At 40.9% G+C, this 18,480-nt stretch overlaps 5 protein-coding genes across 5 annotated transcripts; 2 read left to right on the top strand and 3 right to left on the bottom strand.

Moving 5' to 3' along the window:
• Positions 1 to 5,403: 5,403 nt before the first annotated feature.
• Positions 5,404 to 6,278, bottom strand: PADG_04256 (uncharacterized protein; the record flags this gene model as incomplete). Its single annotated transcript, XM_010761085.1, has 3 exons — positions 5,404 to 5,519; positions 5,612 to 5,913; positions 6,151 to 6,278. 3 exons carry the CDS (start codon positions 6,276 to 6,278, stop codon positions 5,404 to 5,406), a joined length of 546 nt encoding a protein of 181 aa, XP_010759387.1.
• Positions 6,279 to 6,916: 638 nt separating this feature from the next.
• Positions 6,917 to 7,942, top strand: PADG_04255 (uncharacterized protein; the record flags this gene model as incomplete). Its single annotated transcript, XM_010761478.1, has 1 exon — positions 6,917 to 7,942. One exon carries the CDS (start codon positions 6,917 to 6,919, stop codon positions 7,940 to 7,942), a length of 1,026 nt encoding a protein of 341 aa, XP_010759780.1.
• A 608-nt stretch (positions 7,943 to 8,550) lies between these two features.
• On the bottom strand, positions 8,551 to 9,868 carry PADG_04254 (CMGC/SRPK protein kinase; the record flags this gene model as incomplete). The annotated part of the gene is made up of 6 exons (XM_010761084.1): positions 8,551 to 8,844; positions 8,894 to 9,015; positions 9,084 to 9,290; positions 9,340 to 9,388; positions 9,466 to 9,652; positions 9,702 to 9,868. 6 exons carry the CDS (start codon positions 9,866 to 9,868, stop codon positions 8,551 to 8,553), a joined length of 1,026 nt encoding a protein of 341 aa, XP_010759386.1.
• A 1,916-nt stretch (positions 9,869 to 11,784) lies between these two features.
• PADG_04253 (uncharacterized protein) lies at positions 11,785 to 12,177 on the top strand (the record flags this gene model as incomplete). Its single annotated transcript, XM_010761083.1, has 2 exons — positions 11,785 to 11,859; positions 11,938 to 12,177. The coding sequence occupies 2 exons, from the start codon at positions 11,785 to 11,787 to the stop codon at positions 12,175 to 12,177; spliced, it is 315 nt and encodes a 104-aa protein (XP_010759385.1).
• A 429-nt stretch (positions 12,178 to 12,606) lies between these two features.
• PADG_04252 (uncharacterized protein) lies at positions 12,607 to 15,255 on the bottom strand (the record flags this gene model as incomplete). Its single annotated transcript, XM_010761082.1, has 6 exons — positions 12,607 to 13,269; positions 13,338 to 13,780; positions 13,836 to 14,227; positions 14,281 to 14,597; positions 14,661 to 14,913; positions 15,026 to 15,255. 6 exons carry the CDS (start codon positions 15,253 to 15,255, stop codon positions 12,607 to 12,609), a joined length of 2,298 nt encoding a protein of 765 aa, XP_010759384.1.
• Between the last annotated feature and the right edge of the window lie 3,225 nt (positions 15,256 to 18,480).

The raw sequence follows: 18,480 nt of genomic DNA, 5'->3' as shown, positions 1-18,480 counted from the left end.
AATATTATTTATTTATTTCGTTTTAATTATAAATTTATAATAATATCACTTTGTATTATAATTTATATATATATATTTCAAAGTTTTTATTAAAAAATTATTAAATAAAAATTAAAAAGTTAGTAATAATTTTATATTTAATATAATTAATAATAATAATAATTAATAAATTATATAGTCTATTTAATTAATTTAATATTTTTAATAATAAAATTTTTATATAAAAATATATTAATTTGAAATATATTTATATTAATATTAAATATATAATTATTTATTTTTCTTATTAAAGTAATATATTGAAAATATTATTATTATTATTATAATATATATTAAATATTTTAAACTTTTAAACTTTATATATAATATAAAAAATATATTATATTTTTTTTATTATTTAGACTTTAATTTTATAATTAGTTATAAATTTTTATTATTATTAATATCTAATTTTTTAATTTCTATTGAAGTTTTTATTATTTTAATTAATATTTTCTTCATTATTAAGACTTTATTTTAATATATAATTTTTTTTATTTTAATAAATTTTCTATTATTTAAATAATTTAGTTATTAATTTATTATTAATATTTTATTTATTATATTAAAATTAATTAATTTATTTATTCTTTTTTATAATTACAATTTAAAGAATTTTAATATTTTTAAATAGGTGTATTATTTTGAAAATTTTTAAAACTTAATACAAACTAATTTAATTATTTATAGTAATTAACTAGTTATAATTAATAACTCAATAAAAGTTAAAATGATAGATTAATTACTACTTATAACTCATTTAATAGTATAGTGTTGAAGATAAAATCTAATTAAATTTTTTAAAATATTTAAATAAATTGATTATTTATTTTACTAGATATCTATTATATAAAATATATAACTTTTTTGATATTGATATTTTTTACATTTTAGAAACTATCTTTTTACAGTGTTACTATTATTCTAATAACAAAATAATTACTGCAGTTTTATATGAGATAATTATCTTAAAATGATAAGATGATTATTATACAAATAATAAAATGATTATTTTTATAAAAAATATTATTTTTTCTTAAATCAGATAAATTGATATTTAAATATATTCATAAAAGAAAGAAGACTAATTAAATTTTATAAAGTATTAGAAAATGAATGCAAACTGCATGAAAAAGAATCACTCTGTATTGCTAACTGCTATATAATGAAATACTAAAATTGATAAGAAAAAAGAGATATCAAAGTCTGTCTTGATTATAATTAATTCACATGATCATGTGATTGAATATAAACAATTTATTGAAGTTTAGACTTTTTATTATGAACTAGTATACTGCATAATAATATATAGTATCTCTAAGATAAATTATTAATACAATCACTTTAGACATTCAACATAATTCATTCTAATCATATGAGTAAATTCATATAATTGAATTATATTAATTCACTGATTACTGTTGAATGTTTGAAGTGATTATATTAATAGTCTATTTCAAAGATGCTATATACTATTGTACAGTACACTAGTTCATAATAAAAAGTCTAGACTTTAACATCTTCTCTTGAACTAGCTACTGTTTTGCTTAAATTAATTATATTCATCTTCTTTGTCAATCTATCTCATTTTTCAATTGCTATATTCATTAAATTTTTTTCTTATTTTACTCATAATCTGACTAACTTTTCAAAACTTTTTCAATATTTGAAGAAATTATTGTAAAGAATGCTTGACTTAACTGACTTATAAATAGATTCTCTATATTTCTATTTTTACTCTTATCTCTATTCTTAGTCTTATTTCTATCTCTATTTTTTAATATTTTAATACACTTCTTATTATACTTTTATTATTCAGTACTTATAAAATTTGAGTTTTTGAATCAGCAGTATTTGATTATATACTCTATATTCTCACAGTAGTGATATTAACATTCATCAAATTATTTAGTAATGACATTTACAGCAAATAACTTGAGATGAGTTATAGTAATAGTGACATGAGTAATCAACTAATTTATCAATTCATCAAGATTCAAATTTTGAATAGAGCTCTGTTTGATGGTATAGAAATCATTCAACTTCAATTTAATAAATTTCTATTATCAGTCTCTTAGTTCTAGTATAAATAAATTATAATAGATATTCTTAGCTCAATTTTTACTTAGAGATATAAATTTTATTTTTAAATTTTAAAAAGTTGCAAGATAGATATGAAAATTATTATTTTTGAGCTGTAAATCTTTTAATTTTTTAATAATTTAAAGATATTCTTCTGCATAAGATATAGTATAGCATTGAGTAAGATTTTTTCATATAATTAGTGCTAGATAGAAATCTTCATTCAGTAATTCTAAAAAATCATATATAATTACATTCAAAAATTGAAAAATTCTTACGTAAAGAAGTTTACTTTTCTTATTTTAAAGCTCAATTTTTAGAGAAACTATAATATAAAATACTGTTTATTATTTGTTGAGAATATTTTTTATCTGAATCAAATAAATATCTGCAAGAATAAGGCTTTTTCATTTTAAATAATTAACTTTAGTGAGAATAACTATATGCTTTTCTTTCAATTTAATATTTTTATTTTTACAAAATTCATCAACTTTATTCTTGATAAAATTCTTAATAGTATTTGATAAAAAATCTAAGTTTTTCTCTAGTTTTAGTATAAGTCTTTTTATCTGTCTATTCTGTCTTTTTATGTATTTTATTATCATTTACATTATATTTATATTGTTTTTATTTATATTTATTTCATTTTTTAATCAGTTTCTTCTTTAGACTCAGAAATAGATGTATTATATTCATGTTCATCTCTATTCATGTTGTTGCTTGCAGACATATTCAATGATTCTATAGCTCAAGTTCTTGAAGACATCTGTTTACCTCTTTTTGATTCAATTTATTTTCTACAATTAAAACTTTCAAAATAGTCATTTTTTGTTAGATTTTTACTGAAATTTAGTAATGCAGTCTATGCAAAATGATTTATATCTTAGATTAAAAAAGAAGAAGAAATACAGTATGAAAGTAATACAGAAGACTCTTAAAAAATAATTATTTAAGTTATAATCTATTGAACATTTGAAGTGATTGTATTGATAGTCTATTTCAGAGATGCTATATACTATTGTATGATGGACTAGTTCATAATAGAAAGTCTAGACTCTAATAGTTACATATGAGGTATGATTATGTGAGGGAGATAAATCTAGCCTCAGTGCTGAGTCTAACATAAAACTAGCTATTTAACTTAAATATAATTCCACACTGAGTGAGACATCTCATTGAGTGAGATATTAAAATCATCATATTTCAACTAACTAGATTTTAATCTGAAATATTTACACTCACCTCTCTCTAATTAAATTAAATTAAATTACACTAGATTAATAGTATTTTATTCTCTTATGATCAGATAAATTGTAGTTGCTGTACTGCTGTGATGCTTCTGAGTATGATCTAAAACTCAAGAGACTACAGGCTCAGAAGATTGAATGACAGACTGTTCAACAGATACAGCAGATGAAATAATAAGATTCTGAAGTTTCTGCCTAGTGAGACTCTTTGTATATTGAATTTAACATTTAGATCTAGTCTATTTTTGCTTCTTTATCTTATTTATATTAAATATATTCTAATATTACTTCTTTAGAATAGTGGTGCTGATCATTTCATGTTTACAGATTTTGATAATTTGATTTTTGATAATTTAATCAAAGTCTTTCACAAAGTCTTGAGGCTGATCTTTCACTAAATATTTGATCTTATTTGTCTGCTGGTGTAATTGCTAGAGATTACTAGGTGTTTGAGTATTTATAATGTGGTTGAATTGCTAGAGCTGCTGCATAAGAGGATAGAAGTCTAGAGTTGAATATCCAGCTGCTGAAGAATGTAGTCAGATTGAAAGAGCACTATTTCAGTAGCTTTTAAGTCATTTTGAATAGTATGCAGTTTGAAGACTTCAGCACATGCTGTAGAATAAGTCTCTAAGAAATCTGTCTTCTGAATAGCATTAAATTCTAGCTGCATTTGCTGTTGAACTAGACCCTCATATGCTCACTTTAAGACTGTAAAAACACTCATATCTAGTAACTGTAAGAGATATAATGAATGAAATAGCATACAAAGACATATAATAGCATTATTCTTGTAGATTTGATTGAATTCTGAGATAAGATGACTGCCATATCTGTTCAGAATAAGAAGACTATGAGTGTCAATTCTGCATGAACTTGCAGTAGAAATAAACAGCATAGTAAGTCATTTGACTTCTATCTCATTCATAGTTCAATCATTAGAGCTAATATCAAGTCTTCAGCTGTCTGAAAGTCTGTTAAATCAGTCTTTCTGTAGAATCTGCTCTTTGAGAATGATGTATGAGGATAAAACTCATTCTAATATATTGACTGCCTCAATCATAATCATTCATTCATGATTCTCAGACTGTAAGAGCTTTGCCCAATCATAGCACTCAGCACTAGTGATGATCTTAGTAGTGGCACAGAGCCTTATAGCAAAGCCAGTTTCATCAAAGTTGTATATATTCTTTGATAGAATCTTATGCTCAGCAATTGTAGTCTTCAAGATTTTAAATCAATTCTGTATAACTCTGATATCTTCACATTTGACTTGCTCATGATTATAGTATCTGAAATAGCAACTTTGAAGCTTTGTACAGCATTTAATCAGTCTTGAAATCCAGTTCTTGCTGACCTAGAGAGGAGAGATGGTAAAGATGATGAAATTCTGTAATATAAGAAGATAATTAGTCATATCCTCAACAAATGCTGGCTGGGGGGGAAATTCTCATTTAACATGATTCAGCACTCATTCAACTAGCCTATCCTCTTCAGTTTGAGTTAATTTGTGTGAATTTGAGTGTAAATTCACCTGTGCAGGTCTGCCACTCAGTCAATGACCAAGAGTAGAAGATAAAACATCAAATAGATGTGCAGCTTCACAAATTGAGAGTTTTTCATCATTTTGAATAGATTTATTGCACGTTCAAGCCTCCCCTCTCTCAATAGAATTTGAAGAATTTTTATTGCAAATTGATGGCATAATTGTACATTGAAGTGAAAGAGAAGTTAAATTAGATGATATTTTGAAATGGTGTTCTCACTCGCTGGGGTGTCTCGCTCGGTGTGGAATTACATTATTGTTTAGAGAGTTAGTAATAATTCATTTTTAATATATCAGATTCATTGAAGGCGCATATAATTCTCCATCTATTCATAAGTATTCTTGATCATTTAGATTTTTTTTATTCTTAAAACATAAGCTCATCTGCTCTCTTAGCTAGTTAAGTTTACTCATTTGACTTCTCATGAAACAATTCTCACAACAGCACTGTTGACTTCTCAATCTCAGTGTTATCTTATAATATATTACTTAGTATCTTTTGTGTCGGTTAGCGGGGCGCCTAGCCCGCCAAGCCTTCCGTCCATTGGCCTGCCTTGTGCGCCATGCCTGTTGCGGTATCGCCGTTGCTGCTTCAGGGATGGTGCCTGTTTCGCCGCTTTTGCGCCATCTCACGCCGCCCCAACGCCGTCACTTGATCTATAAAAACCCGGCCTTGCTCCCTCGAACGACGACGTACTTTCTCGTTCTCTTTCCCCCTCGTCCTGTCTCTCACGCCCAGGTGCACTGTCCCCTTCCCACCCTTCCCCCTGCAGGGATGTTGCTGTGTTACCCGGCCTCTGCCCCTTTCTCCCTGCTCCCGCAGAGTCACCGAACGCCCGTCCGCCGGATCCAGACGACCGTTCTGTTGCTTCATTGGTTTCTAAGCCATCCACACCGCCCCTCACGGTGTTACTTCGCTCGCTCGGGTGATTGAGGCAGCTGGGGGCCTCCTGCAGCCATGTCGTGATGGTTTTCGTCAAGTCGTCCGATTCAGTGACTCTGGAGCAGCTGATGCATGTTCTCTTTCTGCTTCTGGTGTTTTCACGGCTCCTTTGCTCTCTTGATTTCCCTCAATTTCCTATGACTTTCTAGACTTCCTACACTTCCTTGGAGCCAGTCCATCGTTCGCAGCGCGAGCCTCAGCCAAGGGGATTTTCCTCTTCCTGTATGAAACCACTGTATCGGCCAGGCTGGATCGCCGGGCTACATCTCCCGTTCAGTGTCACCCTGGCCCACTGGGGCTGATTTCCACGGTCTTGCTTTTGTTCCCCGACCAATGCCAAAATTGCCGCATCCCTTTCGCCGCAGTATGCGTCTGCAAGCCAGGCCCAGGGGGGTAGTGTCGGGGAGTGCAAGTAGGACATGTGAACCTTGGAACTTGTGATAATTGATCATGATTGGCATAGGACATTGGGCATTGATCCCTAGGCGTCATTTCAGGAGTCATTTCCGACGGGGATAGCCACGTCAGCCTCCTCTAGCAAGGCTCAAGGAACGGAGGAAATCTCACCGTCATTTCTCTGGCATCGATACCCTGAAAGAAGCTATAAAGAGGTCAACCGATCTGGAATTGCGGGCACCTCATGACCTGATTTTCTCGCGCACACAGTCTCTCTTTGATCTCAATCCCTGCTCTTCTTCCAGTTTCCCGATCCAAAATTCTCACACACGTGAAAGATAGTATATCCAGCCCAGATGAACCCTACATTTCATGCGGACTTGAAGCTATGGGACCCCCCTCACCCTAAACCACTCCCCTCGTACAAAGACCCCCATTCACGTTCCCCGGCTGCCAGGCGTTCCCCTCCCCCTAAACCCCGTCATGATCCTCCCCGCCGCACCCTGCCACTTCCAAAACATCATCTCCCTAAAAGACCACTGGCTGAAGTTTGCGTCTCTCTTGACACCAGCACTTGGTCACGTACGCCATTGGCAGCCCAAGCTCAATCATGAGAAATATTAATACCGCCACCCGATCTGCCATCTTCGGAGAACTCCAAGCATGGAGCTTTGTCTCTGCACGATCTGGCATATCACACATCAAATTCCCCTCAAACTTCCGCGCGCGACACCCAGGCTATCACTGATATCCCGACTGAGCTGCCTCTCCTCGAGGGAGAGACTTTTGGGGGCTGGTCCATCATCGCCCAGTACGGCTAGCTCTGATGGCAGCTTAGAAGAATTCCTCAGGCTCCCAGTTCTCCAGAGCAACATTCCTATCGACCCAGAAATCATTGCTGACGTTCGGCCTTGGGAGACGAGCAACCTACACCAACCTGTCCGGCGAGGCGACAGCTTCGCGATACCGAAGGCAACCTGTCCATACCCTGAACCTCCTCTGTCTATGTTCTGTGATGCACCCTACTATCACCAAGGTTCCGAGGAGAGATTTAGCAGCTGGAATGGTAATGCTCAGATGGAAGACGGCCTTCACATCCAGGATCACCAACAATTGTACCCCTCCCAACACAGAACTGAGGCCGATGTGCCTTGCTCCAGCGGTGTGGATGAAGACTCCGGCGGCGAACCGTTCAAGAGCCTCAAGCGAGGGGCACAGGAATTGGAGGAACGGGCCATGAAGCGGCCTCGGCTTGCCTCAGCGTCGCTTGCCGGGGAAGATTCCTTTACCGCCCTTCGTTCTCACTTTCTATCTCTACGACTCGATGAGCGTCTGCAGTTTCTCTCTTGGCTGTTTGAAGGTGCCCTGGCGAGCTGCACGCCTGACTCCAATAAGAGCATGCGGCCAGCTATCTCAGATTCCCGTAAGGAGATCGAGCAAACTTGGCATGATCACAGTAAGAGGAGGAAGGCCCATGGAGACAAGATGTGGCGATGGTCCCCCGAGGACGATGCACGCCTTCTGAGCATGACGCAGGACCGTCGGCCCTGGCCGGAGATAGAGCGGTGTTTTCTGGAGAGGACAGAATCGGCCCTGCGCCAGCGGCAGTCGACCCTTCGAAGAAATAGGCGGGGGGTACGTTCGGCCGAACCTACTCCGATCACGCCGGTATCGGCAGCTGTGATATAATATACCTCTACGCGACATGGGAAGTATTGTATGTAATCGAGAAAAGGAGACGTTGCCGTGCAGTCCTTCATGTTATGCCAACTAGCTTAAGCGGAGCCCCACTACCGTGTATGGGAGAATTTACTGAGATTAAATTTTAAGCTATATCCTTCTCATATACACTGTTGCCGGCGGCTCCAGCCACAGTTATACAGTCCTGTTCACTGATAAAAATCTTGCAAACAAAGTGTTCAGCTCTAGAAGGAACTTCAAGCAAGCATTACTGCGACCTGTGGCCGACATGACTGACCGGCGCAAAAAGTCTGGAGAATGATTCACCCTGAACATGTTCCTTTCTCCTACTCCATGCTTTGGGAATCATAGATTTCATAGTCCTTCTCTGCGTAGAAAGAGGCTTTCCACACCATAAAGGTTTAGAGTCAATACCATAGACGCCCTCTTCTGTCTAATCCTTCCTTCATGTAAGCTGACATTAAGGTATGGTAGCCAGCCAACACACAAAAACTGTTCGTAACTTCGGTGCATCAGTTCATAATAGGGTCCTCGGCAGCCTTTATCGTCCGAATCGTTAGAGATTCTCGGAATGCTATGTAGGAGTTAGTCATAACTCAGTGGCCACGATGTGAATATTCCTGAAACCAGGAATGTCTCAGCAGCTGAGTCGCAGATTGGCGTTGCTGCGGAGAATTTTGAAGCATGCAGCACAGGAATGATCCAAACGTCTGAATGTCCTCCAGTAGAGATTCCGGCGGCAGCCGCTGCCTTAAATAATCCATAAAACTGGTGAAGTCTTTGCCAATGATCTCGGTAATGAGATTCTTATGGTTTTCATCAAACTGCTCCGCGGTCATTCCAAAACCCCCAATCGGAAAAAGGGGTTCATTTGTGGCCAGCTGGAATATCTACACCTAGGTGAGCTTTGCGAATTTGATCTATTGGGAGGCATCTTACCAAGCAACCCAAACACCATATATCAATGCCAGTATCCCAACTTTCTCGCCGAATGACTTCTGGTGCACGCATTGCTCTAGGAGTAACAGGCTGTTGTCCATGAAAAGAGTGTCTCCATGTTGCTGCTAATGGTTAACAATAATGTCCTCCTGCTCCATATGAGCGAAAATGAATATGGAAATGAAATTACCTCCACCAAAATCGCCAATCTTAACCTCAGTAGCAGAGACGTCCATCTGGTCAAGGGTCGCATGAATCCTCTGCGAAGGTAGCAGATATCGAGGGGCCGAGTTATCAACCGCTACTCCCTCCAGCCATTCGACTGGACTGAACTCTGGCTCTGAGAGAGAGAACCTGGCGTACGGGTTCGTAAACATGATATTTGCCGGCTGCAGATCTTTTGCAAGGTAAGTAATTGTTTAACGTCAATACAAAGGCAAACTTACCGCAGTGTATAAGGCCTGAAGCATGTATATACTCTAACCCTAGGATAATCTGATAAGAAACCGCTCTCAGCCAGTTTTTCTGGTGTGTGAGTCCTGGCTCTGTGTTTCACCATCACAGAGCATCACTGGAAATACAAGGCACAGGTGTGTTCCATTAGGGCCTTGGTGCTCGAAATAATCTAGCAGTTCTAGTACATTCGTCTTGCCAGCGTGCTGAACTTCTGGCCGGGACAGGTGAAGAAGGATTTCAAGCTCTTTGCTTTGCTGGGATGCTTTTGCTTTAAGCACTTTCATAGCCACCTGCTGCTGAAACCTAGGTAGTGTGTTAATGACAGTAAGAAATGTGCATCAAGATGGCTTACCTCTGGTCAACTGCGAGCCATGCTGTGGAAAACTGACCAAACGCCAATTTTCCAAGAACCTTGTACTTCTCATTGAAGACATCTCCGAGGTGCACTGGATGATAACCCCAATGACGATACTCCTCAACCTGCTCAACAACATTATGTATCCTCTGAAAACGACGCATCTCTTCGGATTCGGAAAAATCTTGTGTAGGTAGAAGAGAAGATTCTTACAACAAGTAGAGGTCAATTTATCCCCAGCCATTAGAAAGGGATGATGCAAGTCACATGATACCTCTACCCATGTTCCCTGCCAAGACACTTAGTGTATTGCTCTCCCGCCTCTCGTCGTTGAAATCGATATGGCTTAACGTCGAAAGTTGATCAAGTGCTAGAGTCGAAGACGGAGTTGAGCTACCTACTTCTCACATAACCTCCCTTCTTTGACTGACAATACCCTACCACAGTAGCTGTGAGGCGTTAAGAAAGAAAGACGGCACTCCGCATCTCTGCGCTGCTTCCGCTCGGCACTGCTATCTACTCTGACAACTCTCTGTGCAGGCACCGCCCTCCGCATCCCGTTCCGCTCTTTGTTCCCGCAAACAATTGACAGGTTACGCAAGGCTTGACTGTGTTAAGATAATTTTTTCCTCCGTATGAATCCTGGTGTGAGATGCAAAGAGCGGTGCCTGCAGAGAGCGGTGCTAGCTGAGAGAATCCTTCTCAAGTCAGAAGGCAAAGTTTGGATGATGTGTTCTTGTGCGCCCTGCTACCTTTTGAACGTGGTTGCATGCTAATTGTTGAGAGATAGATTTGGAATCCTTGACAAGCTCAGTAGGTATAAATCTATCCATAGTTCTCTCCTCAGAATTTCGGAATCATACACATATCCATCACTCAGATTGTTATCTTCTCAGTTTCCGAGATAAGTGATTTATGGGTGATAAATCCATAAGAATCACTTCTTTTGCATTCTGATTGCTAATTCATGGATTTAGAAGTAGTGCTTGTGGTACCTCCGTGAAATGGCAAATGGGCACCTTGAACTCCTTGACTATTAAGAGGTGACTTCTTGTCTTACCTTCGCTTTGGCCTATGATAACCGACCGAGGCCCCCAGTGCGGTCAGGCACCTCTACGTGGTGCTGGGGATTAGTATCTATGCAGAAATAGATTCTGCTAGAGAAGCTGTCCAAAAGAGCTGGTGAAATTTGACACAGTTTTGGTTGAGTTTTGTGGTCAACCACCACGGTGAAGAATTTTCGCCCACCCGCAGCGCACCACAGCTCCGACCACAAGCAGTTGAACAAAGGGATAATCAGGTCTTATTGCCTTGAGATCTTCAAGGTTATCAATGTACAGCTGCCAAACATACGGAAAACAGTGTCCTCCTCCCTCCTACCACGCGGATCCGAGGAAGCCCAGCTGGGGCCTATTACCGAGGCCCTCATAGCTGACAAGTACATGTACGACCGCCGAACATATGGAAAACTGCCTCTTCCCAACTTATCGAACAGAAGGATGGCTAGATCTTTTTCTTGTCTGGGGTCTTCACAGCTATTGTCGTACGAACACCAAATATACAGAACAACATCTATGAATGCTGTTTCCCCAACAGGTCACTGGTTTGGGGCCGGTTTGTGACCTGGCTACAGTCGTTCCATAGCTGGACTTGATCTCTTGCTGGCAGACATTTCGAAAATCTCTATCTGCACCTGCTTCAACTTCTGCTTGGCAATCTGCTGAATCTTTCATATCCCGGGAGGTTGAGACTGTTTGCTCTGATACTCTTCAGGCAGATCTTCCACGGCAAGTCCCTGGGGAAGGAGGCAGAGGAGCTAGAACAGCCTGAGGTGAAGCCCCGTGACTGCTTTCCCCGCTCCGGGTATATATATGGGCTCCCTCCCACCCTGAATCCATCTTTCTTTCACTTCCTTTTCCACTTCCCATCCTACCCCCGCAAGATTGAGACCAGCTGAGGGGTCCTTGTGTGGTTCAAGGCGACCGAGCAGACGTGCCACTCCCGGGGTTCTCCTGATCTGAAATTGCCTTCTTGCTGTACGAGCCTTTCTGAGTCGACCTGGCACACCAATCTTTCAACCATGGCTTTGACTGAACCTGACCTTCTCCGCAATCAGCTTCGCGACGCCATCATCATCGATGGTTCAGATGCAGAGGTGGATGAACCCTGGTCCCCACCGCGAAAGCTATGAAAAAAGAGATCCCGTACGGACTACAGCTATGCAATGTACGAGGCTCTCTTTGACAGCTCAGCACCCTCTGATGTATCCGAAACATCGCAGCCACCGAAGAAATGTAAAGTGCCCAACTTGGGCACAGTTTTGGTAGAACTCTTCTCTTACAAGACCGTTTGTATGCTGATATTTGAGATTGGAAATAGCAAACCAGGGAATCCGCAGAGTTTTCGAAGCCGAGCATGCAAGGATAAAAGAGCTGGAAGAAAAAGTGCGATACTTGCGTGCGGAAATGATTAGGGAAAATGAGCAGAGAAGCAAGCTTGAGGCCAAAGTCCGCGAGCTGGAGCATCAATGTCAATGTTCAACATGTTATATCATCCCACTGGAGTGGAAAACCCTTCTATGTGGACATAGGTTTTGCTCAGACTCCTTTCTCCTGATACAACAACCTGTGGATCATGTCATCAGGATATTACCGGTTATATCAAGAGTTACTAGATGGGAAATACTTTGTCTCGGCAAGCAGCTCTCACCTTGGATACCAAGGTTGTGTCCGATAGCCTGCATCCTCAAGGATGATAATAATGTGTGGTTCTCACACTTCTTTAATCATGTTAAGTTACAAAAAGGAGAATACTCATAAACTGGGACTGAAAACACTCAATCTTAAAATTTGCCTGATCTAGAATCTATTATTATGATACAAGCCTAGAAAGGCTAGACGGATTATTGAAATGCTAGTGTCTCCTGAATGCGGCCCCGCACAACAGTTCCATGGGCAGTCTCTGCGTGGTTCAAAAGAGAAGATTTGGCCGGGAGCACCTCCCTCTCACAAACATTGCACTCAATCCCGTTAGCAGGCCATGGAGGGTTCACGTGCCTTCGAAGGAAATGCCTCGTGAGTGATCCGGGCGTTGCGTATTCCTTGATCCGGTCCTTGAGCGAGCAATTAGGATTCCCAACGCAGAGAAAGCAGACCCGAGGCCGCTGCTCTTTTTGTGAGTCCATTCGTGGGTCAATCCGCACGGAGTCCATTGCTTTGCGCAAAACAGTTTCGGTATCGTCCTCTGTCAAGCGCCGCTGCCGCTTGGTTGGAGGGGAGATGTCATCATCATCATCATCATCAGGCACCGGCCGTCCGTGGGACTGGGTGGACCGGCGCGACGGTCGTCCTTCTTCCACACCACAGAATGCAACCCCTGCGTTGATTGTGTTGATTCGCCTCTGGTATTCTGCTTCAAGGGTGGTGCCCGGCATGGCCAGCACGCGGTCCACAAACACCAGGTGCTCAGGAGGCATGAAGCCTCCCTGCCCAAAGGTGTCCATGACTTTGGTATCCACCAGCTTCCCGGCCAGTTGTCGTTCAAGGTCAATCACAGGCTGCTCGTTCTTATAGCGTTCAAGATTCTCACGGATCCGTCGGATCCGCTGCCGTTGCTTCTCATTACGTAGCTCACGCACAGCCCGGCGGTGCTCTGACCCGCTTCTGCTGCCCGATCGCGGAAAAGTTCCAGTTTCTCCAGCACCTCAGGGTGGGACTCGGCGAGCGCTTTGTCGTCAAGGTGCCCAAAAGCAGTCTTGCACACCTTGTTGACACGTTCCAGCTCAGCTTCGCGATCCTCCAACTCCTGCTTGCGCTTCTTGACCGTATCCTGCCGGGCAAGGACAATTGGGAGGTTATTGAGGGATCGCGATTCTTCAGGAGAGAGCTTATACGGCCGGTTGGGGTCGATTGACGCACTCATTGAGCAGGCAAATCGCACCAACGCTGTTTGGGAGCCTGTTTTCCGGACGATGCCCTGGACGTCGACGTCGACATCCACCTGGTAATGTTTGACAAAGGTGCGGATATCCGCGTGCTGGAGCATGACGTTCTGGAGAGCCTCCGAAACTTCCTCTGCTCACTGTTAGCCCTTTGACGTAACTGAAACACAAAGCGACCGGAGGGTACTCACCGCTGTTGTTAAAAGCCTTAGCTCCAGCATATCGGAGATTGTGCGGGTGGGCGACCTCCTCAAAGCCTGTGATCTCACCAGCCCTACGCATGCGGGATCTTACCACGGCTGCAGTCAACATCCAGTCCAAGCAAATTTGAAATCCAGTGGGCGTTGGCTCTGTCTGGCAAAACACAAACTTATCCAGAAATTCATCCTGTAGTAGTAGCCGCTGCTCTCCCTTTCCCTCCAGCACGTTGACACTGTAGAGTTTTTCTGCCGAATCCAACACCGGCCCAGTGGTCGAAATTGACTTGAAGCCTTTGATATGAAAGAGCATAGTCAGCAAGGTGACATGCGGACTGAGAACCAGAGTTGGATCAAAGATGATCTCGGGAATTTTAAACTCGTTCCTATTAGTTCTGTCAGTCAACCAGGCGGCGCCGCGACAACTAGAAACCCATACGGCGCCTTATCTCCCAGGAATCTTTTTGTAAATTCTGGCTTTAAGTATATGAACAGCCAGGGGCGTCCACCGTCGGGGTCTCGGATCAGGGTTAGGACGATGTCTCGATACCGAAGGTGGAGGAGCGCCGACGGACGGCTGGCGATGATGGCTGCAAGCTGCAGGAACAACAGAAATTGAATGCGCTGCCAGCCACAGACAAATGTCATCTCTGTGGTGGTGAGGACGACACGGGCGAACTCAGCAACATCTTCAATGTACATGTTCTTCTTTGGCCGCCCCACGAGCTCCAGCTCCTTCTCCTTGGCCACCTGTGCCTACAAGAGAGATTAGCAATGCTTCTTGTGGGGTGCTCTGAAATGAGAAATGTAGATCCTCACATCTTCCACCTTGACAATCGTATCTTTGCTGAGTCCGGACGCTGTCTCCTGTTTGAGGACAAGGTGCCACCACTTCCAAAATGTCTCCAATGAGCTCTTGCGTTTGATGCCCGGACAGTGACGGTTGTCCTTGCCATGGCGGATATCGCATCGCCAACTAAGGAATGAATACAGGAAGCGAACAGTCTGGTCTGAGTCTGAGATCTCGCTCCATTTCTTCGCCGCGTTAGCCTTGATGTGCCGACAATACCTGCTCGGAGGTCCTGGTGAGCTTCAAACATGGTCCAAGGGTCAAGGGAGCCATTGCCTACCTCTCCCAGTAACCACGGGTCTCATCCAGCTTCTCTTAGGTGTTGGGGATGTACCGCTTCTGTCGAAGCTGGGTGATATCAAGACTCTCAGCCAGGGCGAGATAGTGTTCGGCGGGAAGTTGACCCTCGTCGTCATCTTCATCCTCGCTGGCAGCGCTGCTTTCATACCCGCTGTCTGAATAGCTGACCTCCAGGGCCGCTATGGCATCCAGGACGGAGATAACATTGCTCTGGCTTTTGCTCCCTTCATTGTCAGGCCCAGCCGGGCGAGAATGACGCGCCATGATCGAGACCCAGGGAAATTCGGCCACAGAGAGAGCCAGAATGAGAAACTGAGTACGTACGTGCTCTCATGCACAAGAGATGCCCAGAAGAGCTACAAGAGCGACTCTTAGGAAGAAGAATGGGAAATCGAAAGGACATGACCAGGGCCACAGAGCCTGGAACCGGAGAGAACATGATGGTTGAAGGGGGAGCTGGAATTGGCATGGTGAAGCGTCAAAAACGGCTCCCCCCTCCGCAGGGTGAGCGAGTGGGTGAGCAAGGGTGAAGGAGGGCCACGAAATTCAGCGCCAGGAACCACGGATATCGTGGGCGTGCGTGGAGAAAAGGGCCGTTGTCGTGGTGATTACTTCACGTGATGATCCAGGGTCGGCGCTTAGCAGGCGTCGAAAAATGGCAGCGAGAACCGCCAGTTTCGGCCGCCGGCTAACCGTCACAACGTTATATACAATATTCATAATATATTTTATATGAATCTTCTTTAATGAGTTGCTACTGATTTACTTTTCTGATAAAATTAAAGAAATTAATATTTATTAGAGTTATATAGAGAATAATAAATTTGAATATAAAATAGAAAAAATTTACAATAAGTAAATCGCTGCTGTTAAAAAAATACTTGTAAAATGAGTTGATTATACTTAGCTGATTTAAAAGTCCAGATTTATATTAAAAAATAATATCATACTCACTACATATAAATCATCTGTAACTACTGATCACTCTCAATGCTTTCTTTACTATTATTGAGAATATTGATATTTCTATGAATAGAGAAAAATATTAGAAAAGATTATATTCTATTCATATAAATTTTTATTATTTTTATATAACTTCTTTATTTTCATTTGAATTTCTATTCTTCTTATTTAACTTTTTTTTTATCAAGACTCTATCTCAGAATAGTATTTATTTTCTTTTCTTTATATTTTCTTTTAATAAATTTTTGTTTAAATATATTAGTTATTAACTATTTTTAATATCTAGTTTATTATATATAAATTGATTCTTTAATGATTAAATTTTAAAAAACATTAAGAACTAAATCTTTCTTATAAAACAATTTTCAACTTTTATTATTATAAAATTAAGAAGATTTAAGAAAAACATGAGCATAATATTTAAAATTAATGATATAAATATAACATTATCTCAATATTTAATGTCAATATGAAATCATATCTTTCTAGTAAATACATATATACTTGCAAAAAATAAAAAATAAAAAGAAAAAGAAAAAGAAAATAATAGCGAAAAATAAACAGCACATGGTATGTGACCCTGCTCACTATGCATTCCTCTTGCTCGATCGATCCTTGGAGCAATCTGACGCTACTTGTAGAATGCTGGTCTGGTGTAAGCTTGTGAATCAACGAAGACGCTGACAAAGGAGAAAAAAGGGAGGGACATGCTCTCAAACTTGTGGCCTTCCTCCCTAGAGCTAGCCACTGTCCATTTCTTCGACGAACCCTCCTGTTGAGACAGTTCAACCACTGCAGCTATGATGAGAATGTGCTTGTCTCTGTGAGCCGCACATGGCGGACAGACCCTGGGCACAACCTCATCCGGCCCTGGTTCTGCCACACAGTTGGGCCTTTGCCCACATATGGAGTGTATTTTGTTTCTCCTCATACACCCACATGCAAAAGATTTTGTCGCTATCTCACACGTATTCGAAGGTGGTAAGGCGATATGTATATGCCTTTAGGATCATTATATAATGAGATGTAGTTCGAGGCTCTAAAGGTTGGATGTAGATTTGGCATATAGAACTGGATGTGATGTGAAGAAATAATGGAGCAAGAAGAAAGAAACAGAAAACAGAAGAAATTTATAGCCCTAGAGGAGGGACCTAGGCTCTGTATGAGGTTGGAACTTTCCATTGTTTGCAAAATTCAACCTAAGGTAACTATATCGAACCAAGTCGACGCTGCGCAACCACGCGATGAGAGTGTATATTCAGTAGCATCCCAATAGAGATGAGGCAGAAAATGTGGCGACAGTAAATCTATCAAAAAGGGATGATTGCAGAGAGCAAAGAGCCTCAGCGCTGTCCATATGGTGATTAGCATCACTTCTTAATTTTCGCGTAATTTGCATCGCGCATTGGGAATCAACGGGGAAACATCCAGAGAGGTGGGGTTAAGGGAAGACCCAGTTGGGGCTGAAAGTGGTAAATTCATCCAATCAGTCTCGTTATATACATCATTCTTTTTGGCTCTGGGATGCTTTCCGCTGTCACTTTGTGTGCGGGTGACTTATGTGTTTGGGGTGCATGAGTATATCGAAGTTCCATTCAGCGTGGCGGATTTCCCCAAGGACGGTGCGGACAGGGGAGAAATGCCGAGAAGTAGGATATGGACAGACCCCATTGCATGTACAAGTCACCGTCGTCAAAGTCTCTGGTCGTCATTGGATGGAGAAAGAAAAAAAAAGGATTACGGTGATATAGGAAATAGGGCCTCTGGAGTGGGCTAAATGATTCACGGAATCTTCCGCATCTGTAGGGCCCGCGCCCTTAATGTATAAGCTTATTGTAAACTGCAAAGTTGGCCAGCTGCTTGGCATCTAGGTAGGTACCTAGATATGTAGCCAGGCTGTCAGGTGCTGGTTGTTGCAAGTGCACCGGAAATGGGGGGGAAAGTTTCGATGAATTGAGACGACAGTAGAAGGCAAATAACATAAAGAGAGAATAGGAAAAGAGGAAAGAAGAACAGAGAAGCAGAAGCAGTGGAAGAAGAGGGGGTAAAACTCAAGCGCATGGATGCAGCCAGCTATCATAAATTAGGCTGACTGCACGGCTAGTTGTCGTGGAGATTCCATGAGCAAGTCCATGGTTTGGCGCTGCACACAAAGGCAACCCACCTGCAGGAAGAAGCCGTAAGGAGAAGTAAATATGAAAATAATATAAGAATGATATGATGACTTAAGACAGAGGTATCAAAAAGAGAGAGAACATGACTTTCAGAGTAGACATAACTGAAAAGAAAAACAAAATTGAAGAACAAATTAGTTTGAACGTATCTCAAACAACCACTCCAGTGGAGCATTGATGAATGGGCTCCAGTACTGTGACGGCCTTTCGCAATTAAAACCAGGAGGGAGTTTTAATAGCATACGTCACGGGTTCTGGACAGCGAAAAAGATTCTCTCCAAGTGGTTTCTCTGTGGGGGGAATAGTCGCCATCATTACAGGTTTGCTAAGGAGGCATCAGACCATGGGGTAT

This window comes from Paracoccidioides brasiliensis (genome assembly GCF_000150735.1).
Source record: "Paracoccidioides brasiliensis Pb18 unplaced genomic scaffold supercont2.4, whole genome shotgun sequence".
Taxonomy (NCBI): domain Eukaryota; kingdom Fungi; phylum Ascomycota; class Eurotiomycetes; order Onygenales; family Ajellomycetaceae; genus Paracoccidioides; species Paracoccidioides brasiliensis.
This window is presented reverse-complemented; position numbering and strand designations above follow the sequence as displayed.